A 22,541-nucleotide genomic window follows, 5' to 3' on the forward strand; every position below is an offset into this window, starting at 1 on the left:
CAGATCCAGGAGGGGTGTCCCTTTCCCCCATTGCTTTCTTTTTTAGTGGCCTATGCCTAAAGGTTGGACGACCCCCTAAAAAGCATGCATAAAACCATATAGGTAAGGGGTCTTGTTTTTGCGTGTACGGTTAACACACTGTTAAGGACAAAACACAAATTAAAATTGCTCCATCTTCCAAGTGAATGAGCCAAAATTTCCTGAACCCCCCCCCATAAAAAATCCTGATGCGCCCCTCACAACCTCTATCGGCATTCCACAAGTTCAGGCCGCCATCGCAATATCGACCATCTAAGTGTTTCTGTATAACCTGTCTTTCCAGCGAAGATCGTATAGCGTAGCGGCGCTATACGATCTTTGCTTTACTGACATCTACAATTCTGTTCAAATCTGCGTTTCTCGCCGGCCAGATGCAAATAGTACTCGTGCACAAAATCCTATCAACGGGATAATTTTATCCCCGTCAGCCTAACAACAAATTCTTCCTTTCCATCGTTGCTCTTAGGCCAGTGTTTGTAATACATGGTGGTAAGTACAAAATCCCTCAAATATGCGTTTCTCGAGTCCCAGTGCGATTCTCTGTGAAAGTGGAATTGTCATTGAGTAGAGAGAGAGAGAGAGCTCCGTGGTCGACCGGTCATATCGAATGCAGGCGCGGCATGCACACAATGTTGACGTACATGCACAGTCTGCGTTACCAAATCTCATACATAATGTGTCCCCTATTCAGATTCATTTTGTAAATGTTATTACCACTGCACAAAATTTGTAAAGTACGGGCTGTTTTTATATGTGGCATGCCTGACACAAAATCTATTGATTTCAGCTTTCCACTGGCCCTAACAAAAATGGTGGCGTTAGTTACCATTTCAATTGAATAAAGTGCCCACGGATCTCAATAATGTAATTATTTAAAAAAAAAAGGAAAAACTACTGAAAAATTGTTTACCATGAAATCAGTGGTTGACCAATTTTGCTAAAACACAAGGCATTCAGGAAAGTTGGCACCGAATTGCATCCGGCACGCAAGGCGTTTTAAGCTCGACAGATCTGCCGCGCTTTGGGTGTTTTGAATGGCAGACACGAAACTGCTCGATTATAATTAACCTCAGTGTTTAGCGTTACTGCCGCTTTGTTGCCGTGCGATTAATTAATTAAGTTCAACACGACAGTGGCACGGCGTATTACGAGGCCTCATTCGTCTTTCTTGGCTGGACTATAAAGATCTGAAAAAATTAATGTTAAATCATACAGTTACCAAGATTCCAATCGTGAAATATTGGTCAATCGTCATTTGTACGGAAGTCACTTTACAACAGCATGCACGCCCTGCCTGCACTGCAATTCACTATAAGAGCAAAATGTCAGACTAACAAAGTCTATTGGAATTTTTTGTACGGTTGTAATCCAAAGTCATATTTGAAGGCTATTTCCCGTATTTAAGTAAAAAAAAAAAAAAAACAACTAAAAAAAACCATGGCCTTTTCCAAAACCCAAATACAAAAGAATACACCCAAAGCCATCCCAAAGCGTCATTTGACTCTTTTTTAATCTTTATTACGCGTCTACGCAATACATTTCTTTTTACTACAACCTTTGAAAATTCATCTAGCTGCATGTGTTTCAATCAACTCTACTTCAATGCTTTTTCTGAGGTACATGTACAAACGTTTTTTTATTTATGTTCGCTATTTTTAAGCTTAATTATTGAAATGTCTGATACTTTCCTGCCCTCACTTTCCGTTTCAGTGGCATTTTACTGCTGCGTATGTTTGTTATTCGCCAAAGACTGACCCCTTTTCTCGGAAATGTCATGTGCACATTTGGGTTCACAATTTTGAACCATTCCTCCATGTTTGAACAGAAACCACAGATATACAGTACATGTAAACTGTCCCTTCCCTGGCATTATAGAAACACCGCCCTCAGTTGTCCAGAAAAGCAAGGACAAGTTTAAATATTTTAAGATGTGCACTTTTCAGTACTCTTAACCATGGAGGAAGGACACAAACTGTCTTAACTCCCGTCCATAGCTGACGAAGGGCGCTCTGAGCAAGGTAAAGAAGGTCAAATACTTTTATACAATGGAGAAGAGTATAAAGTTCACAATAAGAGCATTCTAAGAAATTTCATATCAAGGACCTTCTAAAACGGGAGATCCGATAAGAGTTCAAATTGTACATGATACATGTAAACAACTGAACAATAATCAATTATCACAAGTTTTAACTAAGGGTGCGATTCCATGCTTTACTTTTTAAAGGTGACATGCTTATAAACCATTCAATTTAAATTAAAGTAAAAACTGAGTCCACATACTAGTAGCAAATGTAGGTAACAATACAGATCAACAAACATCGAATGTCAATCACCGGGGGGAGGGGCTAAATTGTTCTTAGATGCGATTGTATGTGTATGTTCTACACTCGCGCGCTTTCATAGCAGTTTACAGTTTCCACAACAGCCAATTGCAAATACTCAAAAAGAGTTTTTATCAGATATACTCAATAGAAAATTAGAAAATATCAACATAAAACAAATTTTTAAATGCTGCAATTATTGACTTTCCAGAGAATGAATGTAATTTCTAAGACAAGGAAAATGATTGTTAGGCACTTCCATGTACAAATCACAAAAGCATAATTAATATGTCCACAAGTTATCTCTCGATTTTTATACTTATAAATAGTAATACTGAATATGTGCAATTCCAAATGGAGTGAATACAACAATCCCTTTTATTTATACAGACATGACATGAGAAATGCTACACAATAAATAAAGTGTAATCAAGAAGTTGTAACACCACAAACGAAACACTGCCATCTACATGTACAAGTAGGTGGGGCAAAACAAACACAATTAAGAGAAGGATTTAAAAATCCGTCCAATTAAATTGCACCAACTTTAGTCTCTGATGTAAAATATAATAATTTGTTCAATGTGTTGGTGTTGCTATAACAAATGAAACATACTATTCAATCTTCACTCATTTTCAAGGACTGAATTATAAAAACATTTGAACAATTTCAAAAACTTCTTTTACACTTTTAGTGATCAGGAACACTCCTGAACAAAAAAGCAAATGATAATCACTGAATTCCATTTTGATTTTTTTTCAAATTCTGTTGTTTTTGGGGTTTTAACTTGGGTGACAGCTAATGCTTTTTAAGAGAATAAGTCTGAATTTTTGTCTCCTCTTTGACAATACTGTACTTCTATCCTGCTAGAAAAGCCACGCAAGTCCATTGCAGACTCAACAACACTGATGATAGCGTTGACGCTTTTCATGGAGATGGTAGCAAGTATTAGTTATCGAGGTCTGAGGAAGCACCATGCAACTATATCTCCTGAGCATGTGTGGTTCTGAAATGAAATGGAGGGCACTCAATGTTTCCGACATCTGTCCGTCGTCAGGAGACTGCAGAGGTTCCAACATTGAAGCTACTTATGGAGGCGGTCTGGAGGCGGCGAGGTGAGGTATGGAAAGGATCGATTTAGGATTCAAGCACTGATGACGTATTACACATGCAACACCCTGTGTGACTGACTACAAACAGTGAACTTAATGACATCAAAGCCTGACTAACCATCCATTTCTAATGCCAATTGGAAGACTTAACAAGCACCAGCCTATTGGCTTCATTTATGAAGAAAGAATGCAGCCTTTTGTTTCAAGGAATTATCTCCTTTGGAGTGGCACACCAGTGTGTATTCTCCTTCATGCACATCTGGACCTGAGTATGCACCACCACACCAATAAATTAGGAAATTCTTAGGGTCCTCAACAAGTGGGCACTGGTATGGGACCGGGGCACCAGTGACATTAGATTGCCACCACAGCCTCTCCGTCGTCACCAGTGAAGATATACTCGTGCACAGAGGAGAGAAATGGCACACAGCGCTAACAGTGTTTAAGTGCCCTCAAATATGTCACTGGAATTTGTCACTGCTAGGAAAAAAGTGTACAAATCCTAAAGAGACAGGTGACAGCACATGACAACAGATGTCAAGAGCCAAAAATGTACATGTATACACAGGTGAAGATAGATTTAAAAGTTTGAAATTTCAGTGACGGTAAGAAGTGGAGAGATAAAAATGGCCAAGCGGAATTTCCATCACTGTTTTCATTGTATCAACCCTAAAAGAGCCGGAGGCCACGAATCTGTCCCCGTCAACATTTTTTCCCACTGTCACCACAGTGGTTTCTGTTTCACAAGCCAAGCCTTTAGGAGTTGTTCAGTAACTTTGTGTTCGGTTTGACACATACTGTTCTCATGCAGTGCCCATATTTCCGAGACAGGCCAGCCAAAAAAGTATACCTTTTCACTAAATACACGTGGGCTGGCACACACGTGGCCTTGGAATTCAAATGAACATGACAACGAAACCGTTTGTCACATTAATTGAAACTTCACATATTTACTGATAGGGAGCATCTCTAAATCCATGCCACGTTTAATAAAAACCTCAGGTGTGGGATAGCTGAAATCTTGGGTGAGGAACCAAATCCTAAAAATGAGATGGTCCAAGAAACCCAGCTCTTTTGGGGTTGTACAAAGCACCTCTGACTGAATTGCTTCCGTGATGGGTGGATACAAATGCTGTACAACTGCATTCTCTTCTTACATACACATGTACATCTTTCTACACGTATCTCCAATGTTCAGTCCCTTCGTAAATTACAACAATTCTAACACAGGTTTTCTCACTAATTGGGCAGTCCATTCAACCAATGATAAGTGCCTGTAACTGCAGTGTTTCCACTCAGCCCACGCTGGTATTTATCTTGACATCAGGCCAATAGATGCAAAGGTAAGACTGAGCAGCATCCATGCATGCAGCGAAGCTGTTGCACCAGCATTCAGCAGCTCCTCTGCCTTCATTCGTGCAATCTATCACAGACAAACACATCAGCAGAGATCAGTGATCACACAAAGATGAACTCTTTGTAAGAAATAAGAATTTCAGTTTTAGGCCATTACAGCATACCACATTTGAATGCAGAGAATTCAGCCTTACCAAAGGGAAGGTTCGCACAAAGGACATCCTGTAAAATTTTCTCATTACATTGTGCAGCTTAGTATGAGAAAAAAACACATCCTTTAAAATCAAAACAAGCAGGAATTCTTCAAAAAACTGAGGATATTTTAAGTCGCATCTGGGTATAATCCTGCAATATTTTGTTCAACCCATGCCTCAACAGAATTGCTACACCAAGATTGAGTACGTACATGTATGTTCATATAATGTACATGTATACAAAGTATAAATACTATGACTCAAAGTTCAATATTGTGTTTAAACACAATCACAAGCTTTGAAATTCAGAATTACTGATCAGTTTTCATCTGGCTCTGTGAATTATAAAAATGATGTTTTGACAATAAACATGCTGATACACTCAACCCCTTTTAAATCTACTGCTCGTGTGGAAAAATCACTAAACTAATAGCACCGTCTTTGTACCACTGTACCAGGAACAAAATTGGATTGTCTAAGTCCTGCAGACAGAAAACCAAAAGGTGTCAGATTTTAATGGAGACAGGATTCCCTGAAAGCATTCTCGGCAGACGTACCTTGTCATTAGGGTTGATGGGACCATTGAAAAACAGAAGCATGCAGGGCTCATTGTCTGCGACTACCTCAAATGATCCTCCCCAGATATTCTCACACATGTATTCAGCTGTCTTGAAAGTTTCCCTGAAGGTGCGACATGTTGAACCAGCGGGACACTCATTACCTCCTAAAGGTGCAAAGACAAACAATCAGCAACATCGTGGAGGACCAAGAAGCTGTAAACATGACCGACAGATCACTTTCAGTCCAAACTCAACACAGATTCCTTTAACACACAGTTACGGATGAAACCTCCATACACTCCCAAGACATGACTCCACAGTCTTAGAAAAGAGATGAACAGATGCACACATGTATATGCAGGTCCGTCCTCTCACACTGTGTATTGAACTGCCACTGTTTATTGATGCAAAACATTGGGGGGGGGGGCGAGACTCTAGCCAAGGAAGTATTAACCCTAACCACCCAAAGTCCCTCAAACTTCAACTGTAGGTGTTGTCAAGTACATGTACCATACTGGTGCACTATGAACTTTGTTAGATTGAGGAAAAAATGCCTCAGGTGACAGCATTGGATTCTGTTTGAGACTGGGGACACAAAGTGGGTTGCTCTGCAAGGTGACTGGCTAGTGGTATCATCTTTTGGACTGTGCTTGATTTTGTCAGGTATAACACTACTAGCCTGCATTGTATCTGTTTACCGCACAGACCCATCCATCCCAAATGACTCAAACTTCAATACTGTTGACCTGTTAGGAGTTTAACAGATCCTGTCCAGTCATGTGCCAGTAATTACAAAGACTACCTTGGAGAAAAAAGCCTACAGGGTTAGGGTTCGAAGTATCCTACAAAATGTCCTCATTGCTACCACCTCGTTATGATTTGCACAAGTACATGTACCTGCAGGAGGCAAAGCACATCTTGAAAAAGCAGAAAGAAGTTTTTCATAAAATGAAAGTGGAAATAAAGTGCATTGGCACAAACTATTATTTCCAATTTTATTTGTGTAAAATGTCTTTTGGTTAATAAATTGTGAATAATAACGAGATCAGTAACAGCGTGACCAATTCAAGTTACTTGTAGAATTGCCCATTAGTACACTACTAAAACCCCCAAAGTGGAGAAAATCAGCAGTTGCTGTTTATCAGGAAGCTGTTCACAACAGGCCCTCCAACGAAACTATCAAATTACACACTTACCACTTGACCAATCCCAGCCCTTGGACCAATTATCTTTGCATGTGAAGTCGTCTTTGCAGGCATCAAACCATGCGTCACATTCTGTCTTGCACAGGGGTACACCCAAAAACCTTTCGTTCCTGATGCTAATGTTGTGCTGATGACCCCCAAAAAAGGAAACCATTGCAAAAACATCATAAACACTGGGCGACTGTGGACGAATTGTTTTCCTTATGTACCGGAAGAAAGGTTACTACAAAAACACATATCTCTTTAAACACTTTTTCAAATACACATGTATAAAGACAATTTACATGTATATAACCTGGCATATGTATATTGCATAAAGCACCAAAAGTACATGTGTATTTTTAAAAATGCACACAAGACTAAACATTAGAAACATTTTGTGTCATAACATGCTGAAGCTTTTGAAGACAGTGGCTCTGGTAATGGCTGAAATAAATGAAAACAACAGCATCTGGGGGGGGCCTGAGTCAATTTGAATTATTCAATAATTGAATATTCCACCTTCAATTTGATCGAACATCTGAATACTTAGTCGTATAAACCGGCAGATTGTTCATGAACAAACCATATACATGTACAAAATCAGCTGCAGTAATGCACAAAACTGTACAGTCTAAATCACTATAAAAGCTTCTCACTTCTAGGAGTATCTCCAGCCATGATTTAGTGAGATGAAAGCGACAAATAATACTTCTTTGCCCTGTTGAAAAATTCTATTCCTTGTTCATTTTATAATGAATAATTTACTTTTTGAATCGGAGTAAGATTTCTGTTGTTTTTCTGCTTGAATCTGCTTGAAACAAGCCTCCATAGTGCAGTTTTTCTCATTAAAAATAAGTTCGAATTCCCCTTCCTTGTCATGAACATTGCATCCGAATACTCAAATTTGGAAACAATATTTGAATATTTGATAATCAAATATTCGGATATTCAGCACAGCCCTATGGGGGAAGTATATCTTCTCTTGTTAAACAAACTCAGTTACACTTTTTCTGGTGTACAAGTAAACGTTGAGAGCGATCAGTGGATCTTTACAATTGCTTGATTACACACAACTGGTCCATCCTGTACAACCTCCCTCAAACCTGCCGTCACCAGTGTGGCACATTTTCTTTGCAATTCACGGTTTTGAGAGATTGATTTATAACAGGGAAGTAAAGTCAGAGGTTGTGCACAGGAGTCACCCATCTGTGATACTGACTGAAAATGCACATTCACTGACCTTGCTCACCATAAACATTGATGGCCAAGATCTTACAAGAACTCCTACAATGTGCATGCATGTATATACAACTAATCAAAATCAATGACAGGTTACACACTCCATCCTCCAAAATATATCTAGAATGTACTTACAGGCACCAGCCATGGACCCACATTAGGGGAGCACTCATAGAAGCACAGGTCTTGCATCAAGAACTTCCTACATAGCGGAGACAGCTGTGTTGGGCAATGGTTCCAATCAAAATTGTGCCATGTTGGTGAAACATGCATTTGCTCTGTCACTTCAGGCGTACAACATGATCTATTCTTCCAGGGAGCACACTGCAGATGAAACAAGAAGATATGGACAACAGTGCTTACACATGTATGATTGTATCAGGGTTCCTGCACCTCAATTAAATACAATCAAATTCCATGACTTTTCGATGATCAAATTAGGAAAATCTATGACTTACAAAGCAATTTCTTAGACTATTCAGACTTTTAAAATTGTGAATCAAATCACACATTTTATGCACTTATTTCTGCTAACAGAATTCACACACAGTGGTTGAAAGATCCCATGACTTTTTCATGATTTTAGTCATTTTTACAAACTTCCATGACTTTTCAGGCCTTGGGAACCCTGTTGTATGTATACCACACCTGAATACACGTTCATCTCCTCGCTCTGCTTTTTGAGGTTTTTTGCTGTGATATAAGTAATGTTACAGGAACAGAACACCTACAGAAAACCTGATAACAGGTTAGAGCCAATCTCTCTGTTATCTACATGTACCTGATCAAATAGCGAAGCCTCGCGTCCGGGCTTGCTCTTGTGATTTTTGCCATCCATGCATGTATTGATGTAATCCTCCAAGGTTGTCTTCTCTGCCTCAACTAGACACAGCAAACATACTGCTAGGAGAATGTGTAGAGAGCCAGCCATTGTAAGAAGGTGAAGGGCAGAAACCATCTAACATCGACGAATTCTGTCGCAATAGAGAAAATGCAAACAGTTCAAATTCCAACGTATCAGAGGATATCTAGATGTATATGTAGTGCACCTTGGCTTGTGCGAAGTCACTTTATGAAGCTTCCCAGCAAGCATGTATCCACATTGATAACATGATCTACTGCGTACTTGTACTTCAGGATACTGGTACAAAAGTACGAGTTAGATATACACATACATGTATTATATAGCAAAAACAGGTACATGTACTTGACCTACATGTAAATGTATATTTGCTAAGTTTAGCTTATATACATGTACTGTATGTTTGGCACATTTTGCACCTGAAAAAAATACACGGTAGAATATATACTACACCGAACCTGCTGATCAAGGAGCACAAATGTATCTGAAGTTAGGCAGCAGGCATACATGTACATGTGTAAATGAAGCAATACATGTAACTTGACATCTAAAATGCAGAAAATGCTGACAATCTACAGAGTGGTTACATCACACACGGCAAGCGGCAGTGTACAGGTGTGTCTTTCTCAGAAGGTCACCTCCCCTTCACATCCACAAAAACCAGTTACATCTAGCTGGATCAGGTTTTTATCCCTATGAAACAGACTTCAGACCTTTATCACTGCAGAATCAATATGCAAATACCGGTTAAAAAGGAGATGCTAGTTAACTTTGGGTCAGTGGTGCATACCTCGTTTTACAACTGCAGTGACTTTGGCCAAAGTCTAATAAACTGTGATAAGTTATAAAGTATTGTACAATGGTACCTGGTATATCAGTTGAATATGTCATGTACTACTGGTCATTTCCATGTGTACCGGTACATGTACATACCCGTATAATCAGTTGTAAGATGACTAGCCAAGACCCAGTGTCTGCAGCCACTACCGTAGTTACATACATGTACATGTTTTAGGATACTAGACTAACAATGTACATATACATGTATATGAGTAATTCCAGAAATTAGGGGTCCATTTTTTTGTGTGTCTGTCACATCTGACATCTAATTTCCAAGAGTGAGGAATTAATGCAAATTACCTGCCAAATAAATAGTAATAATAAAATGAAGTCAATTCCAGTGATATTTCCATGTCAAATAACAAAGGTCGAACAGGGACATAAAAAGGTCATAATTTGGACCCTTAATTTCATGTACATGTATGTACTGTGGTTTTAATCATTTTGTCCGACAGGTTTGTAAAACAAACTGAATAACAAAAAAAGCAAACAAACAAAATCAAAATACAAACAACATCATGGCAAGTGTGGGTATCATCATGACCTCATCATCCAAAAAGTTTACAATAATCTTGCAGGCTGAAATTATGATTTGTTGCCTAATGAGTTTGTGTGAAGTGATCCGAGCAACCTGGAGTTCTTATCCCGGGAACACGCAAACTAAACTTGTGTCCAGACTGAGTGCTCATTGCTCAATACACTCGCACAGCATACTAACTTGACCCTAGCCAGAACTCAATAACCAGGCATCAAAGTCACCCCTACATAATAACATGTACCTCTCCACTGATAAAACTAAAAGAAATGCTGAGAGTGGAATTTTTAGATTTATAATTTTATAATCATACTGCAAAATTGAAAGAAACTCACAAGTTGTCCTGTTTGTCAATTTATATTAAAATGCCCCTTTTCACTTTTATCCATAATTCCATGGAAAAACTCCTAATAAATGGACTGCTAATAGTAGCCTACATGTAGGTGTGCAGAATAGCACTCAATGTAGAAATGGCATGCTTGTATCACTGTTTGTTGTGGCCAAGATTTTCTTAGTCATGAGAGAATTAACGAAGCAAGGAAGCCGCTTATGTGGACTCTGTCATGGCTGCATTTATTCGGATAGAATACTCCTGAAGGCCAGGATGTGCGAGATAATGAATATTTAGATGTGACAGATGTGACTTTTATATAGCATTATCAAAATGAACTTAAGATAAACTAAACCAACAAAACTTTGTGATGTTATCCTTGTTCTCCGTCAATGATCTCATTACAGGAACATGTAATGTACATGTACTGTACATGCAGTGCACATGTTACTGAAGAGTACAACTTCAAAACTGTGTCAAATATACGCAAAGGATGTTTTGCTCATTTGAGAAATGTACTTGCATGAAAATGTATGATTAAGTTTACATACTGTATGTGTAACTTCCACAGCTGGATGAACTCAGAATCAAAACGGCCGTTTGACTAAATATTAGTATGTACATGTACAAGTATACATGTCGTACACAAAATAATAACGTAAAAATCCCAAAGAAGTTCCCTCAAAACCTTGCTTACTATCTTATAAAGTGCTCAGTCATACTGCCAAGGGATAAACCTCAATATAGCTGTTATCTGTCCAACAAATTGGCAAAGCTTTCTGGTGGCAAACTGGCAGAGTCGTTGATCTGAGTAATGATGTGGGTCTTGTGGCTAGTTAAAATTATTAATGTACACGTGTGCTCATGACCCAGCTTTCGGGAAACCAACATGAAAACAAAACAATTGCTTTGGGCAAGAGAGCAGTAAACATCAAATCACACACCCATCACAGACTGCTAGCCTGTCACAAGATCAGCTTCTGGAAATTTTCGCCTGTTTATTAGCTGTTCCCAATCTCAATTGGGAACAGCTATTGTAATCGTTAAAAGTTTTTTTTTTCCTTTTTTTTCTTTTTCCGCTGTTTTTTTCTAAGGGGCACTTTGGCAATGATTTGAAGTCCGATCAGTTTCAAACTTGGAATAGTAATTAACCATCATCGGAAGATGTGCCCCAAACCATCAATTCAAATGTTCATTCTTTACAGTCTAATAACTAGTAAACTATTTGACCGATTCAACTCAAATTTGGTATGCGCATAGTCAGGGATGTGTTATAGATGAAAACTGATGTCTTGACCTCATGTAACCTCTACTTCCGGTTTGGCCAGAACTTGTATTTTAACACACAAATCGTCATATCTCATGCACTATATTTTCAATATGTTCAAAGCAAGTTTAGTAATCAGAAATAAAGGAGGGCAGACTAAATATTCGAACATTAAATTTCAAATCATGGAAATGTAGTCATATACAGTAGCTGTTAACCAAGATACTCAGGTTACACATTGAAAATAAACTGCTGTCATGATTGATTGGTTGAAGTTTGTTTTTGGTTGGTTGAAGTTAATGCATTTTGTAAGGGTGGTCCTACACTTTGCAAAAGACGGTACCGGTAGCTCTGTTGGCATGTACATGTATACACATAGAACACATGGTACATGAATGGTGCATACATGAATATACATGTACATGTACGTAATGAGGAACTACATGTACAGTACATGTACAATATGTACATGTAACTCCATAAAAGTGTTTACTTAACAGGAACAGCTCAACTCGTACCATCAACTCAACGTACACGTAACGGTACCAACTCGTACTTTGCCAAGTTGCCCTTTGGACAACTCGTAACTCCAGTAAAGACAACTCGAACATCTTACATGAATTGACCTTGAAAGATAACTGTGACATTATGCTTAATAACTGTAGCCTTGGGTTAATGTTGTCAAAAAAGGGTAGGGTTTTGAGTTTTGAGGAAACTGTAGGCTGGGTGTTTTAACACATGACACATGGTGAATTCAATTTTGCATGGTTAGTTTATCAGTAGAAAAGTCACATTTTCTCACAATTTGAAATTCCCCCCCCAGGGGGTCAGCGCAATTAAGAGAGTGTTGCATTTCTTTGGGAGGGGGGAATTTACCAGTTTTGCAAGATTAAAATGTCAAAAAACTGGTGCTCCCCAAGTATACAATCCCCGCAGGCACTATGCAGAAAATTATGCTGGCACTCAAGATCTCTCCGGAAGATTCATGAAGATTTTTCCTTGATATTTTTGTCAAACCTGATCTTAACAATTAAACATGCTGAAAAGGGAGAGCAAGAAAGTTACAACCGAATTGATAACATGAAGGTACGAGTGGTCTTCACTCAAGGTACGAGTTGTCCCAGGTACGAGTTGACCATGCATACAATGCACATGTACGAGTAGTCCAAGGCACGAGTCGCCCAATGTACATGTACGTGTACATGTACAAGTTGACTCGAAAGCTATTAAACAGTTTCAACGAGGAGTTTGGTTTGATTATAGACATGTAAGAGTAGTTAAATTGGTGTACGTGTATTTACATGTACATGTACTGTACATGTACATGTGTATAACTTAGGCCTACAAACACAACCATGACAACCAAAAAGGCCAACTTACGAAAATTGACACAATGTTATCAGTATTTCCAATGGAGCTACATGTACAGACATCCTATGCAGGCATGCATCTATCTTGTGAGTTTGTAACTATACAAAATGACAAACAAGCCTGGAACCAGATGGAGAGAAGTAACATTTCTAAGTCCCCCAAGTCACTCACTATCCTTTTTCATTACTGTTCATCAGTATGTCACTTCCAGAGATTTACTTATGTCATGTATCTACAACCTCATCAAAGTTTTGGAACTTGGAAGGCCTTACTCTGTCATGAATGTTTAACCGGCCGGTACACGTAATTGACCAATGGAAGTAAACTATAGGCCTAACACGCGTTACTATGGTGACCGTAGTCGCCAGGTCCCTAATTTCACCACCTAGGCCTTGTTAAGTAATAACATGCCCTAGCTTAGTGGCGAAATTAAACAATGAATACCGTAGGCCACCATCATACATGTAAGGGTGAGTCACGGACGTTACATTCATGTATGATGTACAAAATTAATGTCAAATGTTCACCTGTTTATATCCTGGCTAGTCGCAGTAGAAACCTTACATGTAGTCTCAATACACTAATGATGTAGGGTGTCGGCTGATGTAGAGACAAAGATTCTAACATTTACTCTACCTGAAGAAGTGAGCACGTGTACGTCCATGTACATGTATACGTGCACGTGGGTGCAAGCACTCACTCGACGCATTGACGAGTGTCGCGGCCAGCCTACCTGCATTAAGCAATCGGGATAAACTGCGGCGGAGACGAGACACCGCGACACTGCAGGCGTCGTTCGCGCTGTGATGTTTGTGTTTAGCGCCCTCTGGGGCTCATCAACAGTGTCACAACTTCGCCCGTCGCGCGCTATGCATATATGAGCGGCTTTCCACACTGTCATTGGCCACTTTGTGCACGACCGCGGCACTGACCGCGCGGTTATAACTTCCTGTTAGCGAGGCGTTATTTTAAAGACACCTCTCAGGAAAACATTTTTTTCTGATTTTATCTGGTCAAATAAGTGTGGAAGCATCCAGATCAATCGCAGAGACATTTGTCTTATCAGAGCTCAACTACAACAAGCTAGAAAGGTTTTTTTTTCTGTTTATGCCAAAATATGCGAATTATGAATGTAGATTGCGTCATTCGGAGCTGGACAGAAACAGAGAAAACGAGGGGAACCCTCGTCCTGTGTTCGCAGTGAATACATCCTTGTGCATGCAAAACAGTGCATGTAGCCATCGTTTGTAGTCTGTTTAGCATGCAAGAGGCTTACGAATACGACCCTGTTTGACGTATTTCCTTCACTACAATCTGTGTACTAAGGCCATATCTACGGTGTACTATTTACGACACACATTTCTCTCTCTGGCCTCTCTCCAGATGACGCAACTACATGACACGATGGCACGATGGCTCCCTTGCGTCGTGCCGTCGGGTCGCGCCGTTGCCTTTGCCTTGCCAAGACGTTTGTACACACACGTCGCGCTGTGTTGTGCCGTCGCTCATCGGGACGTGCTGCTTTAAGTCCTTTCCTTGTTGCATTTTTTCTCTGCCTAAACGTCGCCCCTTCCGTCGCCTGTCGCGTCGCACCTTTGTCGCCTAGCACATCACGACGCACGAGGCGACGCCGCGGCGTCGTATGCTTTATCGCCCTTTGCGTCATGGTGTTTATAGAGGGCGCTTTTACTGTTTTCATTTGTTTCCGTCCCCCGTGTGCTTGCAAAATGCTATTCGCTCTTTGGTGTTGATGTTTTCTTGTTTTGATCTTGTTCATTTATCGATTAGGATTAATTTCTGTCATGTTTTATTTAAAAAAATGAAAAAAGAGCAAAAAGAAAATTCGCATAATTATGTAGGAAGTGCCCTCATAATAAGTGGAAGCCCAGAATTCGTCACTCTTTAATCACCCAGCCAATCATTTCCTTTCAATACCGTCGATAAAGTTCCCATTAAATTTGTGGTAGATTTGTAACCTTATAGATAGTGGTATTTCTCCGTGGTCCATCCCGGCAATTTCCGAGTAGTACTAGTCCCAGTCCTCCAGACAATTTGTCTACAACAAACAATTAAGAGGCTGCTGCCTATTCGCTCTCTTACAGCGTGCAAAGTTAACATTTAATCCGCGTATACAGATATTATAATTAATAATAGAGATATCTCTATTGTATGTCCTGTTTTAATATTATCTCTATTGTGTTTCCGGTCCCGCACTGAGTCAACGGAAAGGTCATTGTAACGTAACGCACAAAGTTTCACTGAGCCAGAGGGTTGTGTAAAGTTTCCTAATATAAACAACCCCGGGAGTACATGTACTGAGACATGGATTCGAAACCCCTCAAGATAATAGATTTTTAAACACAAAACGTCGAGGGCGACCTGCTGACCTTAAGCGGTAACTTTGCGCAATAGTGATATCTCTGTTGCGCAATAGAGATATCTCACAATTTTGGCGCTTATAGAACACCATACTCAACAGCCCAGGACCACGCGCCGTATCTGGGCGGGGACGAATCAACCTGACACGCTGGATCGCGGGCAACCGTGAACACTGTCAGGCTCAGCACCAATTGTAAAACGACGCAGCATGTTGGCTCATATTGTTCTGGACGACAAACAATAGCGGAGGCTGTGCATGGCACCCAGGGGCCCAAACCCAGCCTGAGTTTGAAATATGCACAGCCTTGGTTCAGCCATCCAACCAACAGCGATGGAACGATTTTAAAAGTGTGTAGGGGGCAAGCCCCACCTGCTGAACTGATAAGGATACAATTATGAGGTTGCAGTGTATCTCCAATGCCTGGCAGGCGTATAAAGTGGGGGGGGGGGAGAACGACCTTTCAAAGGTGCCCCCTGGTTCCACCGCCGGTGGGTTCAGCTTCAACGAACCTACGGTTATTTGCTTTCAATAACGCCTTGAAGAGTGCACCCTGCCAGTGGCGTATCCAGTGTTGGGGGGGGGGACAAATTCGGAAGCGAATGCGGTGGCTTCGGGCTCATTCGACACTTACTGATGTGGGCAAGTCCGATCAAAGACCACACTGAGTTAACCACAACTATATAAACTCTGATCAAACGCACGCCAGCCCGAAGTCAACGTTGATTGAACGAGCCTTGTCGCGACCAGCCTATCGAGGATGGTCGCATCGCTGGTTTTAAACGGTTTTTAAAAGCGCAGTGCAGAGAGGACCAGCTATAAGAAAAATGCCGAAAAAACAATGTGGCAGTAGCAAACGACCATCTTCACTTTTATTTTTGCTCTTTTGCCCTTCCTGCGACCACATTTTTTTTCTCCTCCTCTGTCTAATGACCTGACAACGGTTGACTAGGGTCGTTCGTACTACACATGCGCTAGAACGTCACGGACCAACCACTAGTTGTCCTCGATCGACCTATGGTTGCACTACACCAATTGGAAATGCGCACCCATAGAAAACAGTGCAAAATCGGACCGAAATAGCGCCGCCTGTTGACTCTTGTGCAAAAGTTTGGCCTCCTTTTATCACTGGAAATTCAAGATTATGGCCAGTAGATCACGTTTCGTTTCAAATTTATGGGGGTTAGCCACGGAATTTTTTAAAATTCGCCTTTCCGTGAAGATACCACCCAAATTGTAGTAAAACTATGCGCTCTGCTCTTAATGTACCCGCCCGCCTCTATCCAAAATAGGCCTGCAATTTGGGACTTTTTGTAAAAGAAGTTCCCCGAACTGGAAACTATCAGTCCTGTGTGCGGGATTTGTAGAAATGTTTCTGTGATCCCTCCTGATTATGGCATGTCTTATTGTAAAAACCCCACATGGGATCAAAAAATATTAATGAGCTCGCTCGCGGATACAACCATTTGGTGGATTACACCCCTATGATGTTGGGCAGAAATCAGAAGCCTTATTCACGGTCCCAACATCCTTGATTTTATTTCGTGGTGTTATTTTCTTAGGGTTTTCGTACAAAATTTGATAATAAAATATAATTACTAATAATCAGTTTTTAAAAAATCCGCCGTGGGGGCAAGTTGCTCCCGCTGGATATAAAACTGCTGTGAGTCCCCTCTGAAAATTTACCCTAGTTACAAGAGTACAGCCACAGTTACAAAGATTGCTCTCGAAGATTGCTCTCTACAGTTAAAGAGCAGCTCATTCATTACATAGATCGAAATTGGTTTATTGAAAGAACTACGGTCAAACTTTGAACCATCTTTGCTCTAGTCTTGGGGTTGCTATGATTTTTTAGGAAAACTGTTTCCATTCCAAGGATGGAAAACTGTTTTATTTTGGAAGTTCACAACAAGACACAGTTTTTGAAAATACGCGAGGATTACCATATTAATTGTACGCAAGCGTTTTACAAACTTAGAAATATCTTATGTGCAGTACATTGTACCCCCAAAATAGAAATAGTTAGCCGCTTGATTACGAACTCGAGCACAATTTCTCCACAATGTCACAAATTAAATTCAGGATTTGGGGTTTCTGTGCATTGTTTGGCGCATTTCCTTTGCTTGCGATGATGTGAGTCGTATAATTTCGAATTGTGCATCCATTATACTTATACTCCCTGGCCTAAAGCCACGATTCTGATTAATCTCCTTAATTATTACACCTGAACAAGTTTCCACGTGTTTAATCTAGATTTGGTTTAGCACATTAGTTACCGAATAATTGAAAATACTGAAAGTGGTTAGGCCTAGGGACTGAAAAAATATTACTTTTGTGTTTTATGTTATTTTCTCAAGGAGAAAAAAATTAGACACTCTCTTTTGTTTAATTTTATGAAAACTGCGGTCACAGTGTCTTTAAATTAATGCCACTGCTAGAATTTTTTAATTGGTCAAAAACTCGTTGCGTATCCATTTTCTAATTTCTTCTGTATTCACGAAGTGATGTTGACGATGTCTTCTTTGACTGTTGGCGACGTGACACGCCCTGAGTTTCCCAGACGGCTGAGTGGAATGAGAGTTTTCCTGCCGTTTTTCTGTATAAACGAGCGGCATCCTTTGTGCATGTTGTATCGGCATTTCTCTGTACTTGAAATGACTTTCCTAGTGGTTTTACGTGACTTTGCACCTGTTTGGACACTTGGACGCGAGGTTTTAACGAAATTGGGCCTTTGTTGCTGACGGAAGAAAAGGAGTTGGGAACGCACCGCGTTTCAAGCGGCGGGTCGGCCAGGTTTGTTTTCCAGCAGGCTCCTAGTTCAACTGCCGGGACCAGGTGAATATTGAGACGTCTGGGAACATGTCGCACTAGTTGCATTGGTCCTACCGTTGGCTTACGAAGACTTGCTTGGAAATCAAACGGCACTGATTGTCCGGTAGCCACCGGCCTCTCTGAAAACACTGACCTAAACGATGGCGGAGTCAACACTACTTGATGACGACATGTGTTATCTTGGAGCACCGAACCCCTTGAGGTATGTCCAAGGGATGAACCATACTGACATGATATTGTTCCTCCAAAGCTATATCTCTGCTGTATTGGTCCGGAAAGCCCTAAAGATGTTTTAATAAACCTTGCTCCAGCATTTGATTTAGAATCTCGTTTTTGTCCCAGAATGTTTCTCTTTTCGGATTGTTCCTTGGGCCTCGATATTGCAGACTTCCCCGGAGGGTTATCCAACTCTGCATCTGGCTTTCCTGAACAAGGCAGTTCCCAGTTGCAGACGTTGCTCGGTAATACTCCCCGCTTTGTACCTGACTGGAGTCTCCGAATACTCGCCGAGGCAACCGTGCTGATTGGAGGCACGACTCGTTGGTTGTTGCTGCGAGCCGCCGGCTGATATGGGATTGGATGGATTGCACTGACCACGAGCTCTCGCCTTGCCTCGTTTGATGATAAGGGGATGCTGGCTTGACGGATGGAATGCTGCTTTTTGATTTCTTTGGATGGTTGGTCTACGAGTGTGACGAACGACGTCCGAGCGATCTGCCATTCTTCACTGCTTTCGACACCCTGTGTAGATAAACAAAAACACATGCACATAATTCAAACTCTAAAACAAATTCAACGATTCATCTTTGTTCAGAGATCTTTCAAAGACAGTGACTAATCTCTCAAAAAATTGCATGTATTCGGATTTCAAATTTCTGTTTATCTCAAAAGACAGATTTAATGCAGCATTAGTTTGTCTTTTGGTGATTTATTTTAAATGTTTTTTTTCGTTTTCGCTTTAACATTCATTCATAATGTTCTTGAATGATTTACTGTCCTGTAAACACTCTGCACTGTAAGTGTGTATTTTTCTTGAGAAAAGAAAAAAGTGGTGTGGTAAGAGACAAATTTCCCAGCGTGTGTTCACCTTGTGCTCAGAGCTTTGTCGCATAGAATGGTCTGGGCAGCGTTTGGGATTCTTCGAGCATGGTACAACTGGCATTGAACGTGGTGGGCGTGGTAAAGGAGGGGGATGGGGGATGTGGAATGGTCCCGTTATAAGAATGCGAGTTTGGTCAACTTGCTGTTGATCAGCAACGTCCTTAGTATCATTGACTGGGGATTTGGATGCTGCTGATTCTGAGGAGTTGTTGAAATGTGCTGAAGTCCGCTTTGACCCAGGAACATGGGAGAGTCGAGGCTTTCTGGTCGTTTTCGTGGGAGCTGTGGGCTGTCTGATTGTCTCCAGGGGTAGCGGTTTTGAAGTGGTTAACTCTGCTTGAGAAATGTTTCCACGGGATGCGATTAGGGTCTCTGTCTTTGCATTTGAACTGCTCCGACTGTCTGGAGCATTATTAGAAAGTTCATCAACATCGGTTTTAGACATGTTGCTGAGTTCTTGATGGGGAGGCAGCTTGGTGGCTCCAAGGCAAGAAGTTTCTGTTGAATGTGCGTCGGTTGTTTTTGTGTCATCCTCAAAATGAGTAGGTGTCAGTTCAGTTCTGATGCACTTAGCGTGGTCTGCAAGACCGTTTCTGTCATGACCTAGGCAGGTTGACGATGACACGTTGCGAGTTGTCACAGCAGACTGGTGCCCAGCAAAGGTCAAGGAAGGATGAGACCTGGCCTTCCTGAAATTGATGTCCCTAGGGTATTTGATGACGTCGTCCTCGTCATCAAAGCAGAGAGTCTCGTCGAGAATGGAAAAAGATTGCCAAGGAAAAACCTTGGACCGGGAGCTGCTGTGATTGATGTTTCTTGCACGGCAGGACACTACTCTTCTCTCCCGCCAAGTTGGGAGGAAGAAACTCTCTGGCCGAGGGATCATCGTAATACTAGCGTCACTGGCAATTCTCTCCGAGTCTTCAGCTTGTCCAGAATTGATTTCCCTAGCTCGAGCAAATAGCTTCCTACCCCTAGCAGCAAGGATTGAATTGGCCGAGGTCTGAAGGAGGACTGACCGCTTCGTAGGAGTGGTAGCCGCCGGAGTGTACATCATGAATTCCGGGGAGGTTACGGCAAGCTGATCCTCACTCCTTAACGTCTCTTTCTCGTTTCTCTTGACAATAAGTTTACCAGGACCGACTGACTGAGACACCAACATGATGGATGCACGCGGAGACCGGCCGAATGAGCGGCTTTCATGCCATGGTGACGCTAGTCCCCAGCTCCGCCGAAGAGAAAAACCCGGTGATTGATAGCTCGGTGTGTTTTCGTCCAAGCCATCCCCAGCTCCTCCTTCGAAGTCGCTTGCCAACTCGGCTGCAGTGGGACGTGGTCCTTTCTCCCATCCCTCTTCAAGTTCAATATCGAGGACAAGCTCTGGCTCTGTAATATGTTGTTAACAATGACTATTTCAGTGCCAACCCTTTTGAAGTGGATTTTTTCAGGGGGACTTTCAGAAGTGAATTTTAACGATCAAGGGATATCTTTGTATTTAGCCGTGTACGTAAATTAAAAGTAGTGAAATATTTCAATGACTTTAAGTTACAAAGTCGACAGCATATTTTACTATCGTGACCACTTCAGTAAAGAAATTCAGAATTTCGGACAACAACGCAGGAGCTTGTGCATTTTACTTGGCTGAATTTCACCGCGACCGATTCTGGATATCCCGATTCATTTTCACTCAAAATCACGTCGAAATAAATATGAGCCGTGCCTTTATTTTAATTGCCCCCGTTCCTTCATTGTAACCTTTCAAGTTCAACTCGAGACTTACCATGATCGTTAGTTTCCCACACTTCAGTATTGATGGGCTCAATCTCCCTTAATACATCCTTGTCTTCGAGTTCCATAATGGTGGAGAGACTAGGCACTTGCGACTTAGTGATTCGAGGCGGGTTATTGGTCCAGCCTGTGGCTGATTGCAGGCTGTCCATGAAATATTCGTCATCGTAAAGATTCAGACTGCCTTCATCGGTAGACATCGTTACCATGCACCCGACACCGTGGGGTTAAGCATGAATCAGACAACCTAGAGAATTAATCGTGGACTTCATGGTAACGTGAATTGTTACAATAATTTTGTTTTAACAACGTAAGTTTTCATTTCTAGGTTTATCACAATATACCTTAGGGAACTTGTTTTGTAGTGCACTGAAGAGGAGATGGTGAAAACACTTTTGGAGTTAGTATTAACGTGCTTTTTTTTTAAATACGCCGCAGCGTTTAGAAATAATTACTTGGATACGCACACTGAGAAACGCGTGCCAGAATGACTCGCGTCCGTTTGCCGCCGTTTGTGAAATCAAACTATGACGACGAGCGTCCTTAGTTTCTATTGTGACGTGACGAGAGATTTCTTTTGTAATTCAGCAATGTCCGTGACTCACTGAATACAAGTCGTCCAAGGATCACATTTTCCTTGAAAGTTGTTATGCCGAGTCATTAGCGAGAAAATGTCAAAAATATTGCATAAAAAGGAAGCTATATTACGGTATGGTGAGGAATATATTAACTATATTCATGGGAGTATAGTTGGTGAGGGTTGTATTGCAATATGAGTTTGTTGATATAAAGAAACACAAACAATAAGGTAACATTAATTTTTCCAACTGTCTTGACAAGCGAGCCTATGTCCTATGCTCTCGCCAGAGACTCGGCAGATCTGGGCTGCATGGGCCTGTAGTAGAGTCTGTCAACAGTTCACAGACACGAACACAGATCCAGTCCTATTCAAGACCAGGAGACAACCGACATATAGGCCAACTTGCATTTGGATCAAGACAAGAAGTAAATAAGACAATGCTGACAATGTTGTAGCTCAAAAACCTAACTCATTTAGCATGCCTTCCAATTTTAAAACACGCATAGCAAAGCTGCACAGGCACAGGAAATAAGGCAGCTTTGTATCCGGTTTCAAGAGGTAATTCCCAAGAGGTATCTAACAAGATGAACAGATCGTGAAAATTCTTTTAGTTCGATCTGGTCATGAACTTGCACAAGAGATAACAGAT

General features: G+C 41.0%; 2 protein-coding genes across 4 annotated transcripts; both read right to left on the bottom strand.

Moving 5' to 3' along the window:
* Positions 1-1,532: 1,532 nt before the first annotated feature.
* On the bottom strand, positions 1,533-13,926 carry LOC110973255 (folate receptor beta-like). 2 transcript variants are annotated; one of them, XM_022223943.2, is made up of 6 exons: positions 13,742-13,926; positions 8,790-8,982; positions 8,144-8,332; positions 6,779-6,914; positions 5,580-5,746; positions 1,533-4,895 (listed from the first exon to the last, which is right to left on the bottom strand). In XM_022223943.2, the coding sequence occupies exons 2-6, from the start codon at positions 8,964-8,966 to the stop codon at positions 4,785-4,787; spliced, it is 780 nt and encodes a 259-aa protein (XP_022079635.1). In that variant the 5' UTR covers positions 8,967-8,982; positions 13,742-13,926; the 3' UTR covers positions 1,533-4,784. The 2 variants fall into 2 exon arrangements, with proteins under 2 accessions (XP_022079635.1, XP_022079636.1); XM_022223944.2 differs by lacking the exon at positions 13,742-13,926 and adding an exon at positions 9,329-9,535.
* Positions 13,927-17,122: 3,196 nt separating this feature from the next.
* LOC110973161 (uncharacterized) lies at positions 17,123-21,815 on the bottom strand. 2 transcript variants are annotated; one of them, XM_022223745.2, is made up of 4 exons: positions 21,657-21,815; positions 21,305-21,559; positions 19,511-20,910; positions 17,123-19,164 (listed from the first exon to the last, which is right to left on the bottom strand). In XM_022223745.2, exons 2-4 carry the CDS (start codon positions 21,519-21,521, stop codon positions 18,070-18,072), a joined length of 2,712 nt encoding a protein of 903 aa, XP_022079437.2. In that variant the 5' UTR covers positions 21,522-21,559; positions 21,657-21,815; the 3' UTR covers positions 17,123-18,069. The 2 variants fall into 2 exon arrangements, with proteins under 2 accessions (XP_022079437.2, XP_086989572.1); XM_087133446.1 differs by having other exon boundaries at positions 21,780-21,797.
* Positions 21,816-22,541: the final 726 nt, after the last annotated feature.

The sequence above is a fragment of the Acanthaster planci genome, linkage group LG02 (genome assembly GCF_054643075.1).
Source record: "Acanthaster planci isolate LZ-2023a linkage group LG02, COTS_SCS, whole genome shotgun sequence".
NCBI classification, from domain to species: Eukaryota; Metazoa; Echinodermata; class Asteroidea; order Valvatida; family Acanthasteridae; genus Acanthaster; species Acanthaster planci.

Bases quoted from the DNA above. Each gene is read 5' to 3' on its own strand.
- LOC110973255 (XM_022223943.2), bottom strand. From the start codon at position 8,966: ATGGTTTCTGCCCTTCACCTTCTTACAATGGCTGGCTCTCTACACATT. The intron at 6,915-8,143 runs GTAAGTACATTC...GGGGGTCATCAG, and splicing joins TGGGTCCATGGCTGGTGCCT to CACAACATTAGCATCAGGAA. The intron at 5,747-6,778 runs GTAAGTGTGTAA...TTGCACCTTTAG, and splicing joins GGGCTGGGATTGGTCAAGTG to GAGGTAATGAGTGTCCCGCT.
- LOC110973161 (XM_022223745.2), bottom strand. From the start codon at position 21,521: ATGGTAACGATGTCTACCGATGAAGGCAGTCTGAATCTTTACGATGAC. The intron at 20,911-21,304 runs GTAAGTCTCGAG...AACATATTACAG, and splicing joins GTGGGAAACTAACGATCATG to AGCCAGAGCTTGTCCTCGAT. The intron at 19,165-19,510 runs GTGAACACACGC...TTATCTACACAG, and splicing joins GACAAAGCTCTGAGCACAAG to GGTGTCGAAAGCAGTGAAGA.